At 42.4% G+C, this 20,422-nt stretch overlaps 2 protein-coding genes across 4 annotated transcripts in view; one reads left to right on the top strand and one right to left on the bottom strand.

Annotated features, from left to right (window-relative positions):
• The first annotated feature begins 401 nt into the window (after positions 1-401).
• On the top strand, positions 402-18,170 carry rasl10b (RAS like family 10 member B). The gene is made up of 5 exons (XM_020463895.2): positions 402-681; positions 789-821; positions 3,518-3,912; positions 9,477-9,601; positions 14,523-18,170. Exons 3-5 carry the CDS (start codon positions 3,619-3,621, stop codon positions 14,791-14,793), a joined length of 690 nt encoding a protein of 229 aa, XP_020319484.2. The 5' UTR covers positions 402-681; positions 789-821; positions 3,518-3,618; the 3' UTR covers positions 14,794-18,170.
• gas2l2 (growth arrest specific 2 like 2) overlaps positions 18,025-20,422 on the bottom strand; it is a 14,853-nt gene continuing 12,455 nt past the window's right edge. For all 3 annotated transcript variants that reach the window (XM_020463960.2, XM_020463961.2, XM_031807900.1), the window contains one exon: positions 18,025-20,021. In XM_020463960.2, coding sequence (XP_020319549.1) covers positions 18,398-20,021 — 1,624 coding nt within the window. In that variant the 3' untranslated portion in view covers positions 18,025-18,397. The remainder of the gene's footprint in view (positions 20,022-20,422) is intronic.

The raw sequence follows: 20,422 nt of genomic DNA, 5'->3' as shown, positions 1-20,422 counted from the left end.
TTCTGATGTAAGAGCCCCAGGCATTGTGTAGAAACCACATGGATCTGATTAGTGTTATTTGTAAGTCTTTAAAAGGCAAAGCATGTGTGCGTAAACTGCGCGTAAAATATTGCCGCGCGCACAGTGTCCCTAAATACCCTCAAAACTCCATTAGTGTTCCAATTGACAATTTTAACAAGAGATAGCACTATCACTCAAATTTCAGATACCTTTCTCTGACAAGTGTCTGGCAACCCGTTTCATTCTGGTGCGGAACGTACCTTTCCCTAAAATGCTAGGTTGTTCACTATATTTTGGCTGTCTGTTGTTAAACACTGTTGCTACAGAAGACGTGATGGCCCTACGTCCATAGACTATTACACACTTTAAGGTCTCACCCCTAAAGTAGGCTGGTCTTTGACGAAACCAGCCTGCATGAATTACGTGGATGTACTGAAGGCTTGTGATTTTTGCTGCCTGCAATATATGACGGGCGTTTAGACCGCGTGTCGTCTCTCCACTAACGAGAGAGTAGGTTGTATCTTTAGGACTCTTCACTGTATCCACCTGAGACCGTTATATGTCAGTAAGAAGCCAACGAATGAGGTTCTACACACATCAGCATCACCGCAGGTGTATCTGCAGCAGCACTTTGGAATTTACACCGTACGGCATCGGCATCGCACAATACCTGTGCGCACGGTAAGCATGTACTATCATTTCTAATCACATTATACTCATATGGAGTTGTTTAGAGTTGCAGCTGCAAGATGGTCTATTTACATTCATTTTATTCTTAATTTTTACAGCTCTACTTGCTTATATTCGCACAAAGTTGGAATGTAAGTCTCATGCGTACGTTTATTTTTGCATTTCATGAAAGCCTATTAGCTAACCATAAAGCCTATCCAAAGATGGAGATATTTGTTTTTTAATATGTGATTGTGCTATTTTTCCGGATCAAACAGAATTTTGGATGATAGACTAATATCTAATGTAACACTATCGATACATGTTCCACTTTACAAAGTTGACCTCGTCTGAGGTCATTTCTGTACAGAATACTACCATTTCTTCCACTAGGTGATGCGCGTGTTCTTTATTGTTGTCCATATTCTGGAAGGGAAACTTAAAGGGGCAATCAGCAGTTGCTACATACATTTTTGGACGTATAAATAAATGATTTGTACCCATTGATTCTTGAATAATATAACTTATAAATGCTTCATGAACTTAGTTTAACTGTAGTACCCCATCAGAACTCGAAATATAAGATCGTTTTACTCTAATGTTTGTAAACAAAGTAAATGTAAACAAACCCTATATAGCCCCAAAACATGGTTACAACTAGCATTTTGATATCATAGATTGTCAGTCCTTGCATTTAAAATATATATATATAAATATATATATATAAATATTTCACCTTTATTTAACCAGGTAGGCAAGTTGAGAACAAGTTCTCATTTACAATTGCGACCTGGCCAAGATAAAGCAAAGCAGTTCGACACATACAACAACACAGTTACACATGGAGTAAAACAAATACAGTAGAAAAATAAGTCTATATACAATGTGAGTAAATAAGGTGAGATAAAGGAGGTAAAGGCAAAACGAGGCCATGGTGGCGAAGTAAATACAATATAGCAAGTAAAACACTGGAATGGTAGATTTGCAGTGGAAGAATGTGCAATGTAGAGATATAATTAATGGGGTGCAAAGGAGCAAAATAAATAAATACAGTAGGGGGAGAGGTAGTTGTTTGGGCTAAATTATAGATGGGCTATGTACAGGTGCAGTAATCTGTGAGCTGCTCTGTCAGCTGGTGCTTAAAGCTAGTGAGGGAGATAAGTGTTTCCAGTTTCAGAGATTTTTGTAGTTCGTTCCAGTCATTGGCAGCAGAGAACTGGAAAGAGAGGCGGCCAAAGGATCAATTGGTTTTGGGGGTGACCAGAGAGATATACCTGCTGGAGCGCGTGTTACAGGTGGGTGCTGCTATGGTGACCAGCGAGCTGAGATAAGGGGGGACTTTACCTAGCAGGGTCTTGTAGATGACCTGGAGCCAGTGGGTTTGGTGACGAGTATGAAGCGAGTGCCAGCCAACGAGAGTGTACAGGTCACAGTGGTGGGTAGTATATGGGGCTTTGGTGACAAAATGGATGGCACTGTGATAAACTTCATCCAATTGATTGAGTAGGATATTGGAGGCTATTTTGTAAATGACATCGCCGAAGTCGAGGATCAGTAGGATGGTCAGTTTTACGAGGGTATGTTTGGCAGCATGAGTGAATTGTTGCGAAATAGGAAGCCAATTCTAGATTTAACTTTGGATTGGAGAGGTTTGATGTGAGTCTGGAAGGAGGGTTTACAGTCTAACCAGACACCTAGGTATTTGTAGTTGTCCACATATTCTAAGTCAGAACCGTCCAGAGTAGTGATGTTGGACAGGCGGGCAGGTGCAGGTGCAGGCAGCGATCGGTTGAAGAGCATGCATTTAGTTTTACTTGTAAAGAAGAGCAATTGGAGGCCAAGGAAGGAGAGTTGTATGGCATTGAAGCTCGCCTGGAGGGTTGTTAACACAGTGTCCAAAGAAGAGCCAGAAGTCTACAGAATGGTGTCGTCTGCGTAGAGATGGATCAGATGCATCCATAGCTCTGTCTGTGAATTTGACAGTGGTTACATTTCTCCAGCCCCATCCTTCTGCTTTTTACCAAAACAGGGTCAGAGAGGTGCTTTATTATTGTTTCTACTGCTGATTGCCCATTAAATTTGGTTCCATTTGTTGGAATGGCAACTTTTTTTGAATGGTGATTGTTGTCGTCCAAAAAAATGGAGTTAATGATGTACAGCTTCAGATATAGATTTGGTTGGAATTTTGTTAGGCATATTGGAGTAATGCATCTCGGAGATTATTGTAGATGTGTACATTTTGTAGATTACTCATGAAACGTTTTAAACTATCAGGGATAATGAAGTGATGCCTTAATAAGCAATCTTAGTCTAGTCTGTCTAGGCTTTTCTGACTCCAAAACCACACCTCCAATAAACCATCTGGAAGACAATAAACAGATTTTAGAGTGACTAAATAAATATTTTGAGTTACTTTTATTTTGAGCTTCAATTTTGTCAATAAGCGAATTTAGATTGCACAGTGGCACTTTGGTTTTCACAGTATATGTTATTTCATCTTCCCAGTGTCCTTGTATATAGGACTTCTTGTTTTAGTTGGTTGCTTAGCAGCTTAGTGCTTTTGTTTCCCTTTTGTAGATGAATGAAAGGCATGCAGTGGTAAAAAGAATGCACTTGCCAAAGTAACCTATACTTTCATGTAGAAATGTAGAATTATCCAGAATTAGCATACCTAAGCTCCAAATGAACTAAATGACCAATACCTGTTATGTGTTCCCAATTTCTGTCTCCCTATGCCTCTTTCCCTCCTTCCCCTTTTCTGTCTTTCTCCCCTCTCTCTCTCTTCCAATCCCTCTACCTCCCCCTCTCTCTCTCACACCCCCTCTCCATTCTCCTCTCTCTCCACCAGTGGGATAGGGGGTGTTGGTGGTCTATGAATGTGGCCGAGCGTGCCCCCCACCACAACATCTGCCTCTGTGCCTGTGGGGACTATGCGCTGCACAACCCTGAATGCACTGGCCGGTGGTTTGCGAGAACAGGGAGGGGGGTGGAGCAGCAGCAGGGGGTCGAGGGGGGCGCAGCATGCCGCCTCCCTTCCGCATCGCTGTGCTGGGGGCACAAGGCGTGGGCAAGACTGCCATCGTGCAGCGCTTCCTCCACGATGACTACAGCGAGGCGCCCACCCCGGCAACCAGCCGCGCCCGCCGTGTCCACCTGTCTGCTGCTGTGCTCAATGGCCACGTGCACGACCTGCAGATCACCGACTATCCTGCCATCACCAGCTTCCCCGGGAACTCAATGCAGGTACTGTCCCACTAAAGCACACCAGTGATGGGAACTGATGTGTGTGGCAGGTTAGACATTATAGACAGGTGAAAGGTCCATTTTAACATCATGACATGAGGAGAGGAAGGCACTTCTGATTTGATGCTGTGTATGCACTGCTTTGATGCCTCGCAGTCCCTTTAATTTAAATTCACACACACACACACATCTGAAAGTGTGTAGTCAGCAGCTTTGTCATTGGGTTAGAAAAGCGGACAACCTGCTCTCTGTATTCACCTAGGATGTCACATAAAAGGAAGAAATCTGTTTTTATCTTTACTCAAATAGCTGATATTCTCAGATGAATGTATTATACAACACAGGGCTCTCCTGAGAACACTGTTATAAGAGGGATAAATTACATGGGGTTATTACTCTGTCCAGAAGATACTGCTAAAGCAGATTTTATTGTTATAGTACTCGAGAGACCACATATTTGGTGTCTCGGTCTTGACTCGGTCTCGGACAGTGAGGACTCGTAATTTCTTCCCGAGACCAGCGGAGTAAAAAACGAATAATTATCAGCTTCCATTCAGTCAGCGCATAAAACAGCTTCACCAGGCCAAATATATACACTCCTTTCTTGAAACATTAATATCTTAACAGCCTTTATATATATATATATATATATTGTGACAGGTTCGTGATTCTGAAATGACAGCAACCGAATTACCTGCGCATTATTGTATGAGTGCACTTTTTGTAAAAAAAATAATAATTTAAAGGGCCAGTGATGTAGTAGAGGGTACACGAATATTTAAACCGTTTACCCAGTTTTTTCAGTGGGCATTGTTTATAATCCCTTCTGATGAGTATCAAAGTAGTGTAGTGAAGGTATACGATGTATCAATTATGTAGTACAATAGAGAAATCATTCACAAAGTAGTTTACACAATCGCAAAGCACGTGACATGTATTCACATGCGCGCCAAACAGTCTAGTTTCAGCGGAATATCATCTGCATGCAGCAAGAGTGGACAGCTCTCAACTGGTTTTGGCATGGAGCAGCTCCCAGAATAATGACATCGGTAGCGTTAGGGTAGAAAATACGTTTCAATTCAACATATCTATCAGTAAATACTAACTAAGGCAACAATGGGTACAGTGGCGGTTCTAGCTTGTATGGCTCCCTGGGCCAACCCCCCCCCCCTTCAGCGCCCCCGCCAACAAACAAAGAAAAAGCACCATTCTGCACTAACTGTAATTTTTATCCAGACATTTGGAACAACACAAATAAATAATCATAACATTTAAAACTGTATAAATATAAAAAATATATACAAAAATAACTTATAAATATCAAAAAGACAAATAGAAAAATAATTGTGTTGATTTGGCACTCCAGCATCAATACATTACCCATCCCCCAACACTGTCAACAAAGAGTCAAGACTAAACCAATTCACCTTGGTGGTGTGCAGACTGGTTTTATATTATTCTTAATGATTTTGCACAAACCAGAAAAAAATGCAACAATATGTCTGTGAAACTATATATTCACAGTATTATGAATAAATTGTGGTTTATTTGGTAGCATTTTGTAGTGTGACTAATTTTACTAATTGCATTACTACTGTACAAAGTTAGAGGTGTGCTATATGATAGATTCCCCCGCTCCCCCTACCTCGGTCTTCCAGTGGGGAGACCTGAGATCAACCAACCCCCGCCTCCCTCCCCATCTCGTATTTCTGAGTGAGAGACCTTCCCAGGCAGTATTCTTCCTAGCTCACAAACTAGAATCAGAGCGTCCACAAGGTTAATTGACCCACAGTCCCACACAATTGACCCAGTCCCAATTGACCGCCCCCGTTCCGCCCACTGAATGGGTATACAAACCACGTATTGAAAAAGTTTAGTCTGAAGTGTTGGTTAGTAGGCTATTTGTGATGCGCAATTGTCATCATGCACTGTTTGCATCAGGCGTGTAGACATGGATGGGCCTGGGTGGACAGAGGCCCAACCACTGCACCCAGGCCCAACCACTGGAGAGCCAGGCCCTGACATGCCCACCCAATCAGATTGATGTGATTTAAGCATTGTTGTGGACTTAGACATCACATTTTTGTATTTTTCTATAAAAAAAAGAGCGATTTTGTGAGTGACATTTTTTAGAATTTACAGGAAAACTCATTTAAAAAAACGAATCTTCACTTAGGGTGCCTTTCCTTCGCTGGGTGGGCCGTTTGGGAACTTTTTGGCACAGTTAGAGTAGTCTCACTTCTCCAGGCACCACTGCATAGGGCCGATGGAAAGACAGCAGTCAAACACAGCATGATGTTAAAGGATAACCATAAACTCGTACATAATAAGCCAGTAGGTCCCAATCATAAGAAAACAAACACACAACCATTAAGCATTTCCCAATCAAAATGTACAACTATTACTTCCCATTGAAACAAATATTTGATGTTTAGCACACAAAGTAACCAGTGACCTAAAGTTTAAAGTGGAGCTGACAGCGTTTGAACTACTTTGCAGTTATGAAACAAAAAGACAATCATAAGTCAAAAATATCAAATTCCCTGTTTATGCCACAAAGCCAACTTTATAAGAGGTTTTAAAAATAGGTACTCTTTGACTCTCAGTTCCATGACGTACACTAAGGCATTGTAGAATGTAGATAGATGCAGTTAAATGCATGATTAATATAATTCACCAATACATTTCTGGAGAATCAAAAAAATATTGCTATCAGGTTGTAAATCACAGCTGGCCTGGTACATTGTTTGCTGCCTCCATTCGGGATGCACTGTTCGAGTTTCAATGACTCAATATTCTGGACAAAAACGGACTAATGTAACTAAGGCTGGTAATGTCAATACAATTAAACTAGCAAGGGCAATGATCACAAGTCAGTCATAACATGGCTAATAGGCTAGCGTATCTATTTATGTAGCAAGCTAAAAACACAGAGCCTAACGTTAGCTAGATATTCTCCTAGCAGCTAGCTAGCAAGCTGTCATGTCATAACACTGGAGGAGTGGGTGAGTGACTGAATTTTCCCCTCATCGTTTTTCGGTGGCTATACATACACAGCTAGAGATGCAGGAGTCATTTGGTTAGTTAGCAAGAACTTGGAACGACTGTTATACAGTTAGCATTTCTCTTGCATTGGCAAATTCACTCTGGCTATCTACTCGGATTTGAGAGCCCTCATCTGAATGTTCCAGAGGACAGAACAACTGATGAATTTACCAACATGCAACACCTGCTGAATATGACGGGTGTCAGTAAACGCAGGCAAAAAAAGTAATAGTTAGTCAAGAACGCACTAGATGACATGTAAACAGCCTCACCAGCTCTGTTCTCTCATTTGTGTCTGGAAGTAGCAAGCTAGCTACCTTTAGCTAGTTAATTGAGTGCTTGGTTGGGACAAGCATGCATTGGCAGGGAAGCTGTAAAAGGATGAGGAGGCTACAATTCTCCATCGTTTATCAGTGCAATTATGACGGCCAACTAGCTGAAAAATTTTGAGATGTTTTATCTAATGTTCCTTTGTTAGATTTTAGCCTATCTTGCTATAGCTATAGCATTAGTTGTTGATGCCATAACTGAGGGAGAGAGAGCCTACCTTTTCATGTTTTGTAAGATGACCGTGGTGTTTACATATTTGTAGAAATCCATTCAGGTTTATTTTGTGGCTTTTGACAAATGTGTTCTAATGATCGAAAGTCGCGCTGTTGCAACTGCCTGTAAACACACAGTCCAGTTCAAAGTGAATGATGACAGGCCCGTGTGGCAAATGGCTTGTTTGTATAAAGGTCTACTGTAGCTCTGATTGATAACCCCCTGATCTGTGTCGATGGTCCCGGCACATCCCTTTCCCCACTCTACTGCGGTAGAATTATCACAAATGCCTTAGAATGTTTGGGAATTCTGGATGCTAAGAATTTATGTAAAATGTGAAAATGACCATACCTAAGTGGTCACATGTCAGAATGTTTAAAAAAAAGTGTAATATTCTTCCTGTGGGTGTATATGAACAAATTTTAATAAGATTTCACGTTGCTAAAATGCTGTCAGTTCCACTTTAAATGCAACAATGTTTCACACACAACTTATTTTCAAAGAGATGGCGAACAACACCAAGCACACTCTAATAAAAAAAAACACAGTTCCACTCACCAGATGATGATCATTTGAAACTTAACTTCTTGTTGAAAGTTATTCTTGAAAAGGGAGACGCTAACAAATTAGCAACAACCTCTTTGATAAAACCTGCTGCCACTGAAAACTAGCCAACAACAAAAGTTAGCTAGCTAGACTGTGGTAAAACTACTGCTCACTATTGAGTAGTAGTGACCTGTTGGCCTTCAAGAAGGCAGAAGTTTCCATACTTTTTTTACTAATACAATTGAATGGCAGATGCCTTTATATAACTTCTGATGGCCTAGCCAATGGCTGACTTAGCTAGCTCAATGTATCCCCCAGAGACAAGCAAAGAAAAATCCTGATTGGATATTTGTTTATTTTCAGTTTTAACCCTTTCCTTTCCAACAAAAACTGATGAGATTAAATTAGAACATCATTGAAAATAATCAAATAACTATCATTATTTCTATATTATTATAATAATTATTTTATACATCTTTAGCCCTTCTCTGAAGGCTCATTGTTCCCCACTGTGTTTGGCTTAGTAATAATTTGTAGAGTGGCTCTATTTTCCCTATTCTGAATGTCTAAAGAATCCATATGTTGTTCTGAAATATGAACACAGAAATACTGGACATTTTGAACTCTTATGGTGGTGATTTACCAAAATTACAATCATGGTCTTGAATTGGGCTGCATTTTTCTGGTCTCAGACTTGACTTGGTCTCGGACCCCTTGTTCTCCTCCCAGTCATGGTCTTGACTTGTCTCACTTTAGGTGGTTTCAAACACAACACTGGCAGCTTTGCAGTCATAAAGTTTGAATGAAAATTGACCTTTCAATGCACCAGAGATTTCTCATCACGTCTAGACACAATTTTACAGTCACAGAACAAAATATTGAACTGAAACTGTTCAATGGAACTGAGACCTCAGAAAATGTCATTACTAGTTTGGCTTACTCATTTAAAGAAAGTAATATTGTGTTGAAGTCCACATATTAACCACAGTTTTGGGTATAACTAATCAAATTTCACACTCAATTGATAATTTATAAGATAATCAGTGTTTTCATTTGCAATGGAGAGGTGCTTGAGGTCTTTTTGAAAAGCTATGCAAGGCAAGCACTAGCTTGCAAACAATATTTCTCACAGCGAGGAGCCAATCATAAAGCAGAAATTAAAATGACAAAAGAGAGCAGATTGTGTTTTTGTCATATTGACCAGAGAGTATGCTATGTTGCAAGTAATTTCAGCAAATTAACTAGACTATCTAGTTATACTATACATTCAAAATGTATCAAACAGTGCATCTGAGTATTACCAGACAAAAAGGTACTGCTTCCTAATGAGAGCCTTCCCCGTGTCTTCTCTTCTCCCTCCTGTCTCCTTCCTTCCTCTTTCTACAATTCTCTTTCCTTCACTTTTCTATCCTCTCCCCTCCCTCCTCCAGGAGTGGACAGACACCTGCTGCCGAGGTATCCGCAGCGCTCACGTCTACATCCTGGTCTATGACATCTGCTGCTTCGACAGCTTCGAATACATCAAGACCATGCGCCAGCAGATCCTAGAGACCAGGTGAGGACATGGCTTGCATGCCAAATAGGGCCCAGCTCCGGCTGGCACCAGCTCTTTGAACTCAGCCGTAATTATGGCTCGCTATGAATAGAGAAGCCTAGGCCGCAATCAGGAGCCTCCACCGCCACACTCACATAGAACATTTATTTAACATTTGGACTGAAATCAACATGAGTGGCTCAGACTGCCAGGGTCAAATGTCTTCATAATCACTTCGGCTTCTCTTCACAATCCCTCCATTGTCTTTTTTTTAACCTTTATTTAACTAAGCAAGTCAGTTAAGAACAAATTCTTATTTTCAATGACGCCTAGGAACAGTGGGTTAAACTGCCTGTTCAGGGGCAGAATGACAGATTTGTATCTTGTCAGCTCGGGGATTTGAACTTGCAACCTTTTGGTTACTAGTCCAACGCTCTAACCACTAGGCTACCCTGCCGCCTCTTTTATATGTTCTATTGTATTTTTTTGATGTTGTTGTAAGCGAATGCAGTGTGGAATGGTGTGATGAAAACAGTTTTAACAACACCCACTTTATAGACACTCAACAGATACTTGTTACAGTTTGATTGAACTGTTACCAAGCCGATCTTTCACTGTGGATGAAATGTATCCAGAAACATTAGATTATTTTTTAACAAACCACCCCTCTTGGCTTGAAAAAAAAATCAATAACCATTCCTTGCGAATCCACAAATTTCATGTCAGTAGTGCTCGCTTACTTTTCAGGTCGATACATCTCTCCCAAATCAGGCAGCTGCTAAACCAATTCTGTGTCATATAATTAGTCAAAGCAATTTGCGCAAACCATCCCTCCTGGGAGCCCAGATAGCTTTAATCAGAGAGACTGTGTGTCCTAATAACAGGGTTGGGAAACAAGGCTGGTGTTTGTCTTAGACTGATGTCAGTGTGGGATAGTGACATGATGTGTTGTTTGGAGGGACGGACGTGTGATACGTGTCAGGGGAGTGGCGATTGATTCTGAGAGCCATTAGCTTGCAACCACATGACTTGTCGTTGTGAGGCAGCTGATGACCTTGGTGGCAAACACGTGTTTAATTTACAATGAAATCATCTTCACACCACCATCTCTCTTGCACGTCTCACATGTCTCGCTCTGACACACACAGAGGGAGAGATGGGTTGTTTAATATCATCTCCAAATCTGCTAATGAGCCAGGGACTAGACTGACAGCTGGCTGGCTGCCTGGGACTAGACTGACAGCTGGTTGGCTGCCTCAGCTGGTTGGCTGAGATTTTTCTGCAATGTACTTAATGTATGTACTGCTATTGTAATAAAGAAGTTGTAATATCTAATGTATTATAAAAGATGTCTAACTTAATTGAAATTCTTCATAACACACCATGGTGAAAATGTATCGAGGCATAGGATTTACTGTGGGTTTGACCCAACCAACCCCCTTGGCCTCAGTTTTGAAAAGTCAATAAGGCTTCCTCTTGAATCCACACATTCCTCTTCGTGGCACTGGGACGTGAAAGTGGACGTCACAGCTGTTCTAGTGGTGACAGTAGGGGCGGGGTGTGTGAATGTGAGGCCGTCAATCAGTGCCCACTCTGACAGCACCACATTGCCAAGGCCATACAGAGGCTAATGGTGTCAGTGACCGGTCCTGTCACAGCCATTCATCTCCCAGTCATCCATTTATTGGGTGGGCTCGCCCAGTTATGATTATGCACAAATCATTTGATTTGTTAGATTTATGTGCTAACTGTTTTGCAGTACATGCTTGTAAAATCAACATTTGGAGCAGTAGGCTACATTCTTTTGAAATCAATATAAGGAACTGACAGTTGAGGAAAAGCTATTTATTTCTTAGGGAAAGAGGGAACTATCACAAGAACTATCATCATCTTCAGGAGATAAGGAAGAGACAAACGCTGAGGCCTGGGATGGGGAGAGTATGGTGACACCTTGGATCTTACTCACATATATCTGACTACAGATACAGTGCATTCGGAAAGTATTCAGACCGCTTGACTTTTTCCATATTTTGTTATGTTAGAGCCTTATTCTAAAATGTATTAAATTGTTATTTCCCCCTCAATCTACACACAATACCCCACAATGACAAAGCAAATACAGGTTTTTAGAAATATTTGCAAATGTATATAAAAAAATAAAAAAATATCACATTTTCATAAGTATTCAGACCCTTTACTCAGTACTTTGTTGAAGCACCTTTGGCAGCACACCCGTATTTGGGGAGTTTCTCCCATTCTTTTCTGCAGATCCTTTCAAGCTTTGTTAGGTTGGATGGGAAGGTACGCTGCACAGCTATTCTTTAGGTCTCCCCAGAGATGTTTGATCGGGTTCAAGTCCGGGCTCTGGCTGGGCCACTCAAGAACATTCAGAGACTTGTCCCGAAGCCATTCCATTATCTTGACTGTGTGCTTAGGGTCATTGTCCTGTTGGATTTTTAACCTTTACCCCAGTCTGAGGTCCTGAGCAGGTTTTCATTAAGGATCTCTGTACTTTGCTCCGTTTATTTTTCCCTTGATCCTGACTGGTCCCTGCCACTGAAAAACATCCCCACAGCATGATGCTGCCACCACCATGCTTCGTCGTAGGGATGGTGCCAGATTTCCTTGGCACCATCCCTACGGTTTTATCAGACCAGAGAATCTTGTTCCTCATGGTCTGAGTCCTTTAGGTGCCTTCTGGCAAACTCCAAGCGGGCTGTCATGTGCCTTTTACTGGGGAGTGGCTTCCGTCTGGCCCCTCTACCATAAAGGCCTGATTGGTGGAGTGCTGCAGAGATGGTTGTCCTTCTGGAAGGTCCTCCCATCTCCACTGAGGAACTCTGGAGCTCTGTCAGTGACCATCAGGTTCTTGGTCCCCCGATAGCTCAGTTTGTCCAGGCGGCCAGCTCTAGGAAGAGTCTTGGAGGGTCCAAACTTCTTCCATTTAAGAATGATGGAGGCCACTGTGTTCTTGGGGACCTTTAATGCTGCAAGAATGTTTTGGTACCCTTCCCCAGATCTGTTTCTCGACACAATCCTGTCACGGAGCTCTACGGGCAATTCCTTCAACCTCATGGCTTGGTTTTGCTCTGACATGCACTGTCAACTGTGGGACCTTATATAGACATGTGTGTGCCTTTCCAAATCATGTCCAATCAATTGAATTTACCTCTGGTGGACTCCAATCAAGTTGTAGAAACATCTCAAGGAAGATCAATGGAAACATGATGCTCAATTTCAAATCTCATAGCAAAGGCTCTGAATACTTATGTAAATAAGGTATTTCTGTTTTTAAAAAAAACAGTTTTTGCATTGTCATTATGGGGTTTAAAAAAAAGTGTTAGATTAAGGCTGTAATTTAACCTTTTGTGACTAGGGGGCAGTATTTAAATTTTGGGAAAAATAACATTCATGTAGTAAACAGGATATTTTGTCAGGACAAGATGCTAGAATATGCATATAATTGACAGCTTGGGATAGAAAACACTCAAGTTTCCAAAACTGTAACAATATTTTCTGTGAGTATAACAGAACTGATGTTGCAGGCGAAAGCCTGAGAAAAATCCAATCTGGAAATGCCTCATGTTTTGAAAGTGCTGCGTTCCAATGCGTCCCTATTGAGCAGTGAATGGGCTATCAACCAGATTACTTTTTCTCCGTATTCCCCAAGGTGTCTACAGCATTGTGACGTAGTTTTACGCATTTATGTTGAAGAATACCCGTAAGCGGCTACATTGCGCAACTGGTCACCTTATGGCACCTAGAGTGACTCTCGCGTAAAATACAGAGGTGGCCATTATTCCAATCGGTCCTACTGAAAAACCAATTTTCCCGGTGGATATATTATCCAATTGATTATAAACAACGTTTGCCATGTTTCTGTTGATATTATGGAGCTAATTTGGAAAGTTTTCGTGACTGTAATTTCCGGGCGATTTCTCAGCCGAACGTGAACAACAAACGGAGCTATTTCGCCTACAAAAATAATATTGAGAAAAAGGAACATTGGCTATCTAACTGGGAATCTCGTGAGTGAAAACATCCGAAGCTCATCAAAGGTAAACGATTTAATTTGATTGCTTTTCTGATTTCCGTGACCAAGTTACCTTATGCTAGGCTATCGATAAACTTACACAAATTCTTGTCTAGCTTTGGCTGTAAAGCATATTTTGAAAATCTAAGATAACAGGGTGATTAACTAAAGGCTAAGCTGTATCAATATATTTCACTTGTGATTTTCATGAACAGGAATATTTTCTAGGAATATTTATGTCTGTTGCGTTATGCTAATTAGTATCAGTCGATGATTACGCTCCCTCATGCGGGATGGGGAGTCACTTTAACAAAATGTGGAGAAAGTAAATGGGTCTGAATACTTTTCAAATGCACAGTATACTCTGTACACACACTGTATACAGAACATGCACAATGAACACTCACCACAGAAACCCAAGGTTTATCTGACTGGATCAAAAAATTAAACACTCCAAAACCTATCCGACCGGTCAGAGGCATCCGCATGTTCCTAAAGTACACCGTTGCCTCATTTTGTATCACATTCCAATGATAACTGGGAGGGACAAAAATGCAATTCCAGAATGTGGCCCCGTACCCAGTGAAAGTTGCACCCCATGTTTTTGGTCATGAATAACTCCAAACAGAAATGTCCCTTAATCCTCTCCCTACGAAGACTTCCTGATAAAACGGCTTAATCAGTTTTGGACAGAGTTGGCAGGGCAGGGGATTTGAGAACGCTGCCTCAATAGCATCAACTATAACTGAGGTACAAATCTGTGCCAGTCATAGCTAAGCCTTGCTTTCATGTGATGCTGTGTTTCTGTTCAAATGACCACAGAAAAGCAACCACTGTGTGTTGAATACTTAATGCTTTAGATGGCCACAGGTGTCTTAACTCTCATTCGGTGTCTCTTTTCCTCTCCAGGGTGTTGGGCACAGGCGACATGCCCATCCTGGTCGTGGGGAACAAGCGGGACTTGCAGCGGGGGCGTGTTATCCCCCGCCACAACATGTCCGACCTGGTGAGGAAGAACTGGAAGTGTGGCTACGTGGAGTGTTCGGCCAAATTCAACTGGCACGTGCTTCTGCTGTTCGGGGAGGCTCTGCGCAGTGTGGGCTGTGCCCGCTGCAAACACGTCCATGCAACCATCCGCTTCCAACGGGCACTAAGAAACGAACGCTGTGCCCTCATGTGATTTACTCAGTGACGGTGGGTGCGCACCACAGTGGCATTGAGGGCCATTGGTACAGTAAACCTCCCTAGGACCACCATGGCTGATCACATTTCTGTCCTGTGAAGCTACAGTATTAACATGTAACAGCCCTCTGTTTTGCTGCTATCTGACTTGATCAGGGATGGAGAGTACCACCCTATCCATCTTTGATATTTTCTTGATTTGGAGGCAGCTAAACCAACCCCTTGCTGTAAAAATTCTGAACTCGTTCAAGTACACTACAGGAACTTTCCAGCATCTGGGAGTCGCTCCAGACAGACAGATTGGCTTACGTTGTTTGACTCACCTGGACGTTGATCGATGTATGACATTGCTAATGTCAAAGCCCTATTTGGAGTGGGATTGAGGTTGACATCTGCTGATGCATTCTCTCTGCTCGGATGTCTTGAAGGTGCACACTTGAGCATATAATCCCCAGAGGTAGCTATACGAATTCCGTACACAAACCCATCTCAATTAGTCCTCTGAAACCAAAACAGCCAACCATAGGGACAATTCTGTTAAATGGAGTAATCCAGTCCACCTTTACGCTCCACTCGCAAACAAACAACTGTGTACATACTAAAATCTACAACTGTAGAAGCACATAAGGGTGTTTATATACAAACACAACTCAGACCAAACCCCCGATATGAGACTGTTAATGATATACTGTAAAAAATAAGGTCTAAATGTAATAAAATACTTGAGGCTAGACGTGGTTGCCAACATATCGGCCTGTTCAGGTCCTCTGAACTGCTAAATACAGCAATAAATGAACATGCCATGCTTGAATGTTAGTAACCTTTGGTAAAACATAGGAATAAAGGGGGAACAAAAGGACACACTTGTTTCCTGTAAGGTTGTATTCAATGAAATGTTGTATTTATTTTTATTTCACCTGGTAAGCTAGTTGAGAACAAGTTCTCATTTACAATTGCGACCTGGTCAAGATAAAGCAAAGCAGTGCGACACAAACAACAGTTACATGGAATAAACAAGCGTACAGTTAAACACAATAGAAAAAAAGTCTATATACAGTGTGTGCAAATGGCATGAGGTGGTGAGGCAATAAATAGGCCATAGTAGCAAGTAATGACAATTTAGCAAATTAACGAGTGATAGGTGTGCAAGTAGAAATACTGGTGTGCAAAAGAGCAGAAAAGTAAATAAAGACAATATGGGGAAAGGAGAATACAATGCAGATACAGCTAGCCTACCTGACTATAGCCACTTGTTTGAATTAAACTGAATTAGTATGGTACTATAAGATGATAGTGATAATAAACTGCCAGTTGCAGGAGTGTTTTCTGTTTTGGACCAATCACATTCCATAAGGAGAGCCTCAAATGCCTAACAGCCCTCAAAATCAGTCAAACTACTTTTGTGACTTTAATCAGCCTGTTCCTGAATAAATAAATAAAAATGTTATATATGCTGATGAGCTAGCTAGCTGTCTATGATTAAGTTCCTCTGTGTCGATGTGAACCTATAATTACGATGGAGTCCTCAGACATCCCATTCTCTGGTCTGTTTCATGAATACATCATTTGAGCATCCTTCTTCAATACTTCAGAGGTAGGTCTGTCTGGAACTCTTACATTGTCTATAGTACATAGTCTGTCGAGTTTCTCTGGCTAACAGTCTCAAAGACCACTGCCTTGCATGGTTGCCCTTTACGCCACAGGTCAGATTTACTTTTCCCTCCTCCACTGATTTAGTCAGACCTGCATAATATCTTACTACTTTCGTGACTTGATCATTACACATTCCAATAAAACATTTTATTTTCAGGATTCCCGTTTAATTTCCTGAGGTCTCGCTAAAGGCCCTTTCTGATGAGAACCACTAACCTGGCATTATGAGGTGTCTAATATCAGTATTGTATTCAAAGATATCTACTGGAGGGCCATCTTGAACCTGAGGGCCCAATAAGAAAATACACACTAGTGGTGAATTACTTTAATGCTATAATCAAATCAAATTGTTCAACAAACTTAATAGGTGCTTGTTATGAGAAATTAAGTTGCTAAAGAAACAGAATTTGAGTTCAAGGCTACCGCATGCTGATCCCTGGTATGTCCCAGTGTGTATTGTTCGTCCCTAGTACAGCTCATCCCAGTGTGTCAGTATCGCTGGCAGGCCCACAGCCAGTAGAGGTAATTGAAGGAGTCTTTCTAGTAGAGACTGTGGAGGCGAGGAGCGTGACGTGTGTGCAAGCGGATGGGGAACAAGCACAGCTGCTGTAGTGTGACGGGCTGCAGCTCTGACAAGGGCTATTAATAGCTCCAGACTTGATCTTCCAAGCAGCATTTTGCTAGAGGGGTATATAGAAGTCTGCAGGCTACAGCCATAAACTCAATACACACAAGGTGACAAGACAGTATCTTAGGCTAAGTAAAGCAATCAAAGGATGCTAAAGTAGCAACCCGTGGAACTGTAAACGAGAGGGCCACTCCTGAGAAGCAGTCAATAAAAAAAATAATGCCTTGAATGTTGATCAAACACAAGCACTATCAAAAAAAAACCTGAATCTATTCAAAGTTAATCTGTGATTCAGCTCACAATCATGAAAGGGAATCTTTTATTTAAAAAACCAAAAAAACTATCGATCAGCAAATTAGTTTGTGGCTTCAGCCACCACATTGTGTGTGACTGTGTGCGAGTGTGTTAATGTCTATTTCAGTTTGTGGATGTGTGTTTGCAGCCTTATATAAATACAATGGCTCTGAATTTCAGCCATGCCTCAATACCTGAGTCTGTGGGGGTCTGGGTGAGGCTATCTGCTTATCTTTTGTGCTCTGATAGAACGGATCCTGGAGTAACAGGCAGCAGCTGTGAGACGCTCGGATGTGTCTGATATTAAGGTCTGAATGCTTCTATTCTCATTGCTCTCCAGCTGCCTGTGTGTGTTGCTCCCTGGTTCCCCATTTAAAAAGAGCATTTGGAAAGGAGCCGAGCGCAGCTCTGAAGCAAAATTGAAGTGGAAATCTGACCTCCCACCAAATAGATTTCCCTTACAAATAGAATCACAGGGAATTGAATACATTCAACTGTCGGAGAGGGAATAGAGGAGAATTATGATGGAGAATGTATATTTTCTATTGGAATAAAGACATGATTACCATAGCATTGAAGAAAGTTTTGCATTAAAATGATTGTCACACAATGTAGTGGAGTGCACACAGAAGAAGTAATAAATTGAACCGAAACTGAGCATTATAGAAAACCTTTATTTGTTGAGGTGAACGCTCCACTGAATGCAGATCATCTTTCACCACTACTTTGTGTGGTCTGATGCATTAATTCAGCTTTAACCAAAAATAAATGTAGTACAGTACCTGTACATTACCATCCAATTAGAGTATTTTCCCCTTGAGTACTGCAATTTTCTATGGAAGCGAAATGTAAGGGGTTAGACTCGGGACTCTTGCTCTGGGTCCTCTGCTGTCACCGGTTGAAGCATTTGCCACTGCCTTAGTCTCACTGAGGCTTTGTAGCCATGCTGCCTGTAGCTCTGATACATTTCTGTGGAACCCTGTCTGTCTGTCTGTCTGTCTGCCTGCGGGAGGTGTGTGATGCTCGTCTAGGTGTGTCCCCCCCTTCTGGACCCTCCAGGGTCCCCCGCAGGTTGACCCCCTTTGTAGGGGATTGGGGTGGGGATTCGCGAGGGCTTCCTGTCTGGTCTGTAGTCGTGCCTTGGCCGGAGCTTCAGCTTGTAGATTGAGGGCACACTCTCTGGTTTCTTCAAGGTTCTCTTATACCTGAAAGCCTGTTGAAACCAAGGTATGGGTCTATCAGGACCTGTTATAGTAGTGGCTCTGGGGTTCACTACAAGTGAATTTGCGTCTGTCACCCTGCGCCTTATGCTAATGCTAACTCCATTCCCAGAGTCCGGTGAGAAAGTAGAATCAGCGGGCAGCTCTTTGGACTCGACACCAGAGCCCATAGAGGACCAGGAGCTGGTTACACAGGCTTTGGCCACTTTGAGGTTTAAGCTGGAGTTCACCACCTCTGTGTTGCTGCAAGTCTCCCTAGCTCTAGGGCTACCAGAGAGTGTTTTCACCCAGCTCTCCACACACACCTTTTCCAGCAGCCTATTCCCTTTGGAGAGCTCAGTGATGACTGCATCAAAGCTGGCCTCAACTGGATGTGTGGCATAAGAGGCTGAGGTATGTGGAGATGGTTCGAACCCAGCTAGAACTGTACTGAATCCACCATAATCGTTCTCAGCGATATTCTGAGATGGTTGGTATTGACTGTTTTGCTTGCGTTTTCTGTCATCTGAGTTAACGCTGAGCTGCTGGAGGTTGGACAGGATCTCGTGCTCCAGACTCTGGTACAGACTGGCCTCCTGGGCTGGGCTGATGGGGGGAGGGGTAAACAAGTAAGCATTGTCTATCGCTCTGTCTCCTGCCACAAAGACGTTGCCACATAGTTCTGGATGCTCAGGCTCTTCAAGGCTCACCACAGTGCTTTTGTGAGAAGCATTGTCATTGACAAGAAAGCCAAATGCAGTCTGTCTTGTCAAGCCCTGCATTCTCTCACGGTTGGAGTCGCTGTGTGAAGGGTTGGTTGTGATGTCATAAGGGGTGGGTGTCTTATTTGGATCCCTCAGATTTCCTCCAATGGGTGTGAAGGGCCTGACTTGGCATTCCCCAGATGATTCTTCACAGAATGTTTTGGCTGGACAGAAGCTGCGAATTAAATCAGGGCTCTTTTGAAGAGTATCAATGTTTTCAGGTTGCTGGATAGTGATGGTGGGTTGTCTGGGGCAGACAGGGGTATATCTGGCGGGTGTAGCAGCTCTTACCGCGTTGGGTCCTCCATTCCTCTGGGGGGCAGTACTGGTTGAGGGTTCTGTGCTGTTGCCACCCAACATGGAGCTCTGCCTGAGCTTAGATGCAAACTGAGACTTAGTCCAGGTTTGAGTAAGCCCGTTTTCTGGGCTGGGCTGGGGCAGGGAGGATTGCTGCCCAGGGGACCTGTGGAAGACCAGGGGGGTTCTAGGCCTCTGAGCCTGGGGCTTAGTCTTGGGCTGAGGTGTGGAGGAGTGTTGGATGTACCGAGGCAGGCTGCTGGTGAAGCGGGGGGCATGGGACGAGCGTGTGGCCTCTCTGCCTGTCCTCATGGACGAGTTGAGTGCTGAGTCATCATTACGCCCAGACGGGTGGTGCTGGAGAGTGGGTGTGGAAGCACTCTGTCGCAGTCTGAAATAGCACAACAAAATCACAGTCAAGTTTTGATATGCCACTGCGTATCCGATCTCTCCAAGGTGACCTAAATAACTACCATTATTAATTTGTTAATGCAAGTTTGCACATAAGTATACAGAATAAAAGTTGTTTCCAGGCTTCTCTACAATGTAGCCTACCAAATCCACTACTGCAAACTAAAAACAAAGGCTGCTTAAACTAAAAATTATTATTTAATATAGTTACCTTTATTTCACCAGGCAAGTAAATTCAGAACCAATTCTTATTTACAATGACGGCAAGAGGCAAAATGCCTCCTGTGGCAACGGAGATTAAACAATGTAAGACAAAACGAACAACAGACAGAAGACACTGGCAACAGCACAAATTAGAACAGCAAACAAACATTGGATGTG

The sequence above is a fragment of the Oncorhynchus kisutch genome, linkage group LG28 (genome assembly GCF_002021735.2).
Source record: "Oncorhynchus kisutch isolate 150728-3 linkage group LG28, Okis_V2, whole genome shotgun sequence".
NCBI lineage: Eukaryota > Metazoa > Chordata > Actinopteri > Salmoniformes > Salmonidae > Oncorhynchus > Oncorhynchus kisutch.
The sequence above is the reverse complement of the archived record's forward strand: the minus strand, read 5'-3'. Positions and strand labels throughout refer to the sequence as shown.

What these genes read in the sequence shown, in the direction of transcription:
- rasl10b (XM_020463895.2), top strand. Translation starts at nt 3,619, where the DNA reads ATGCACTGGCCGGTGGTTTGCGAGAACAGGGAGGGGGGTGGAGCAGCA. An exon ending in TCCCCGGGAACTCAATGCAG is followed by an intron (nt 3,913 to 9,476) that starts GTACTGTCCCAC and finishes TCCCTCCTCCAG; the next exon opens with GAGTGGACAGACACCTGCTG. An exon ending in CAGCAGATCCTAGAGACCAG is followed by an intron (nt 9,602 to 14,522) that starts GTGAGGACATGG and finishes TTTCCTCTCCAG; the next exon opens with GGTGTTGGGCACAGGCGACA.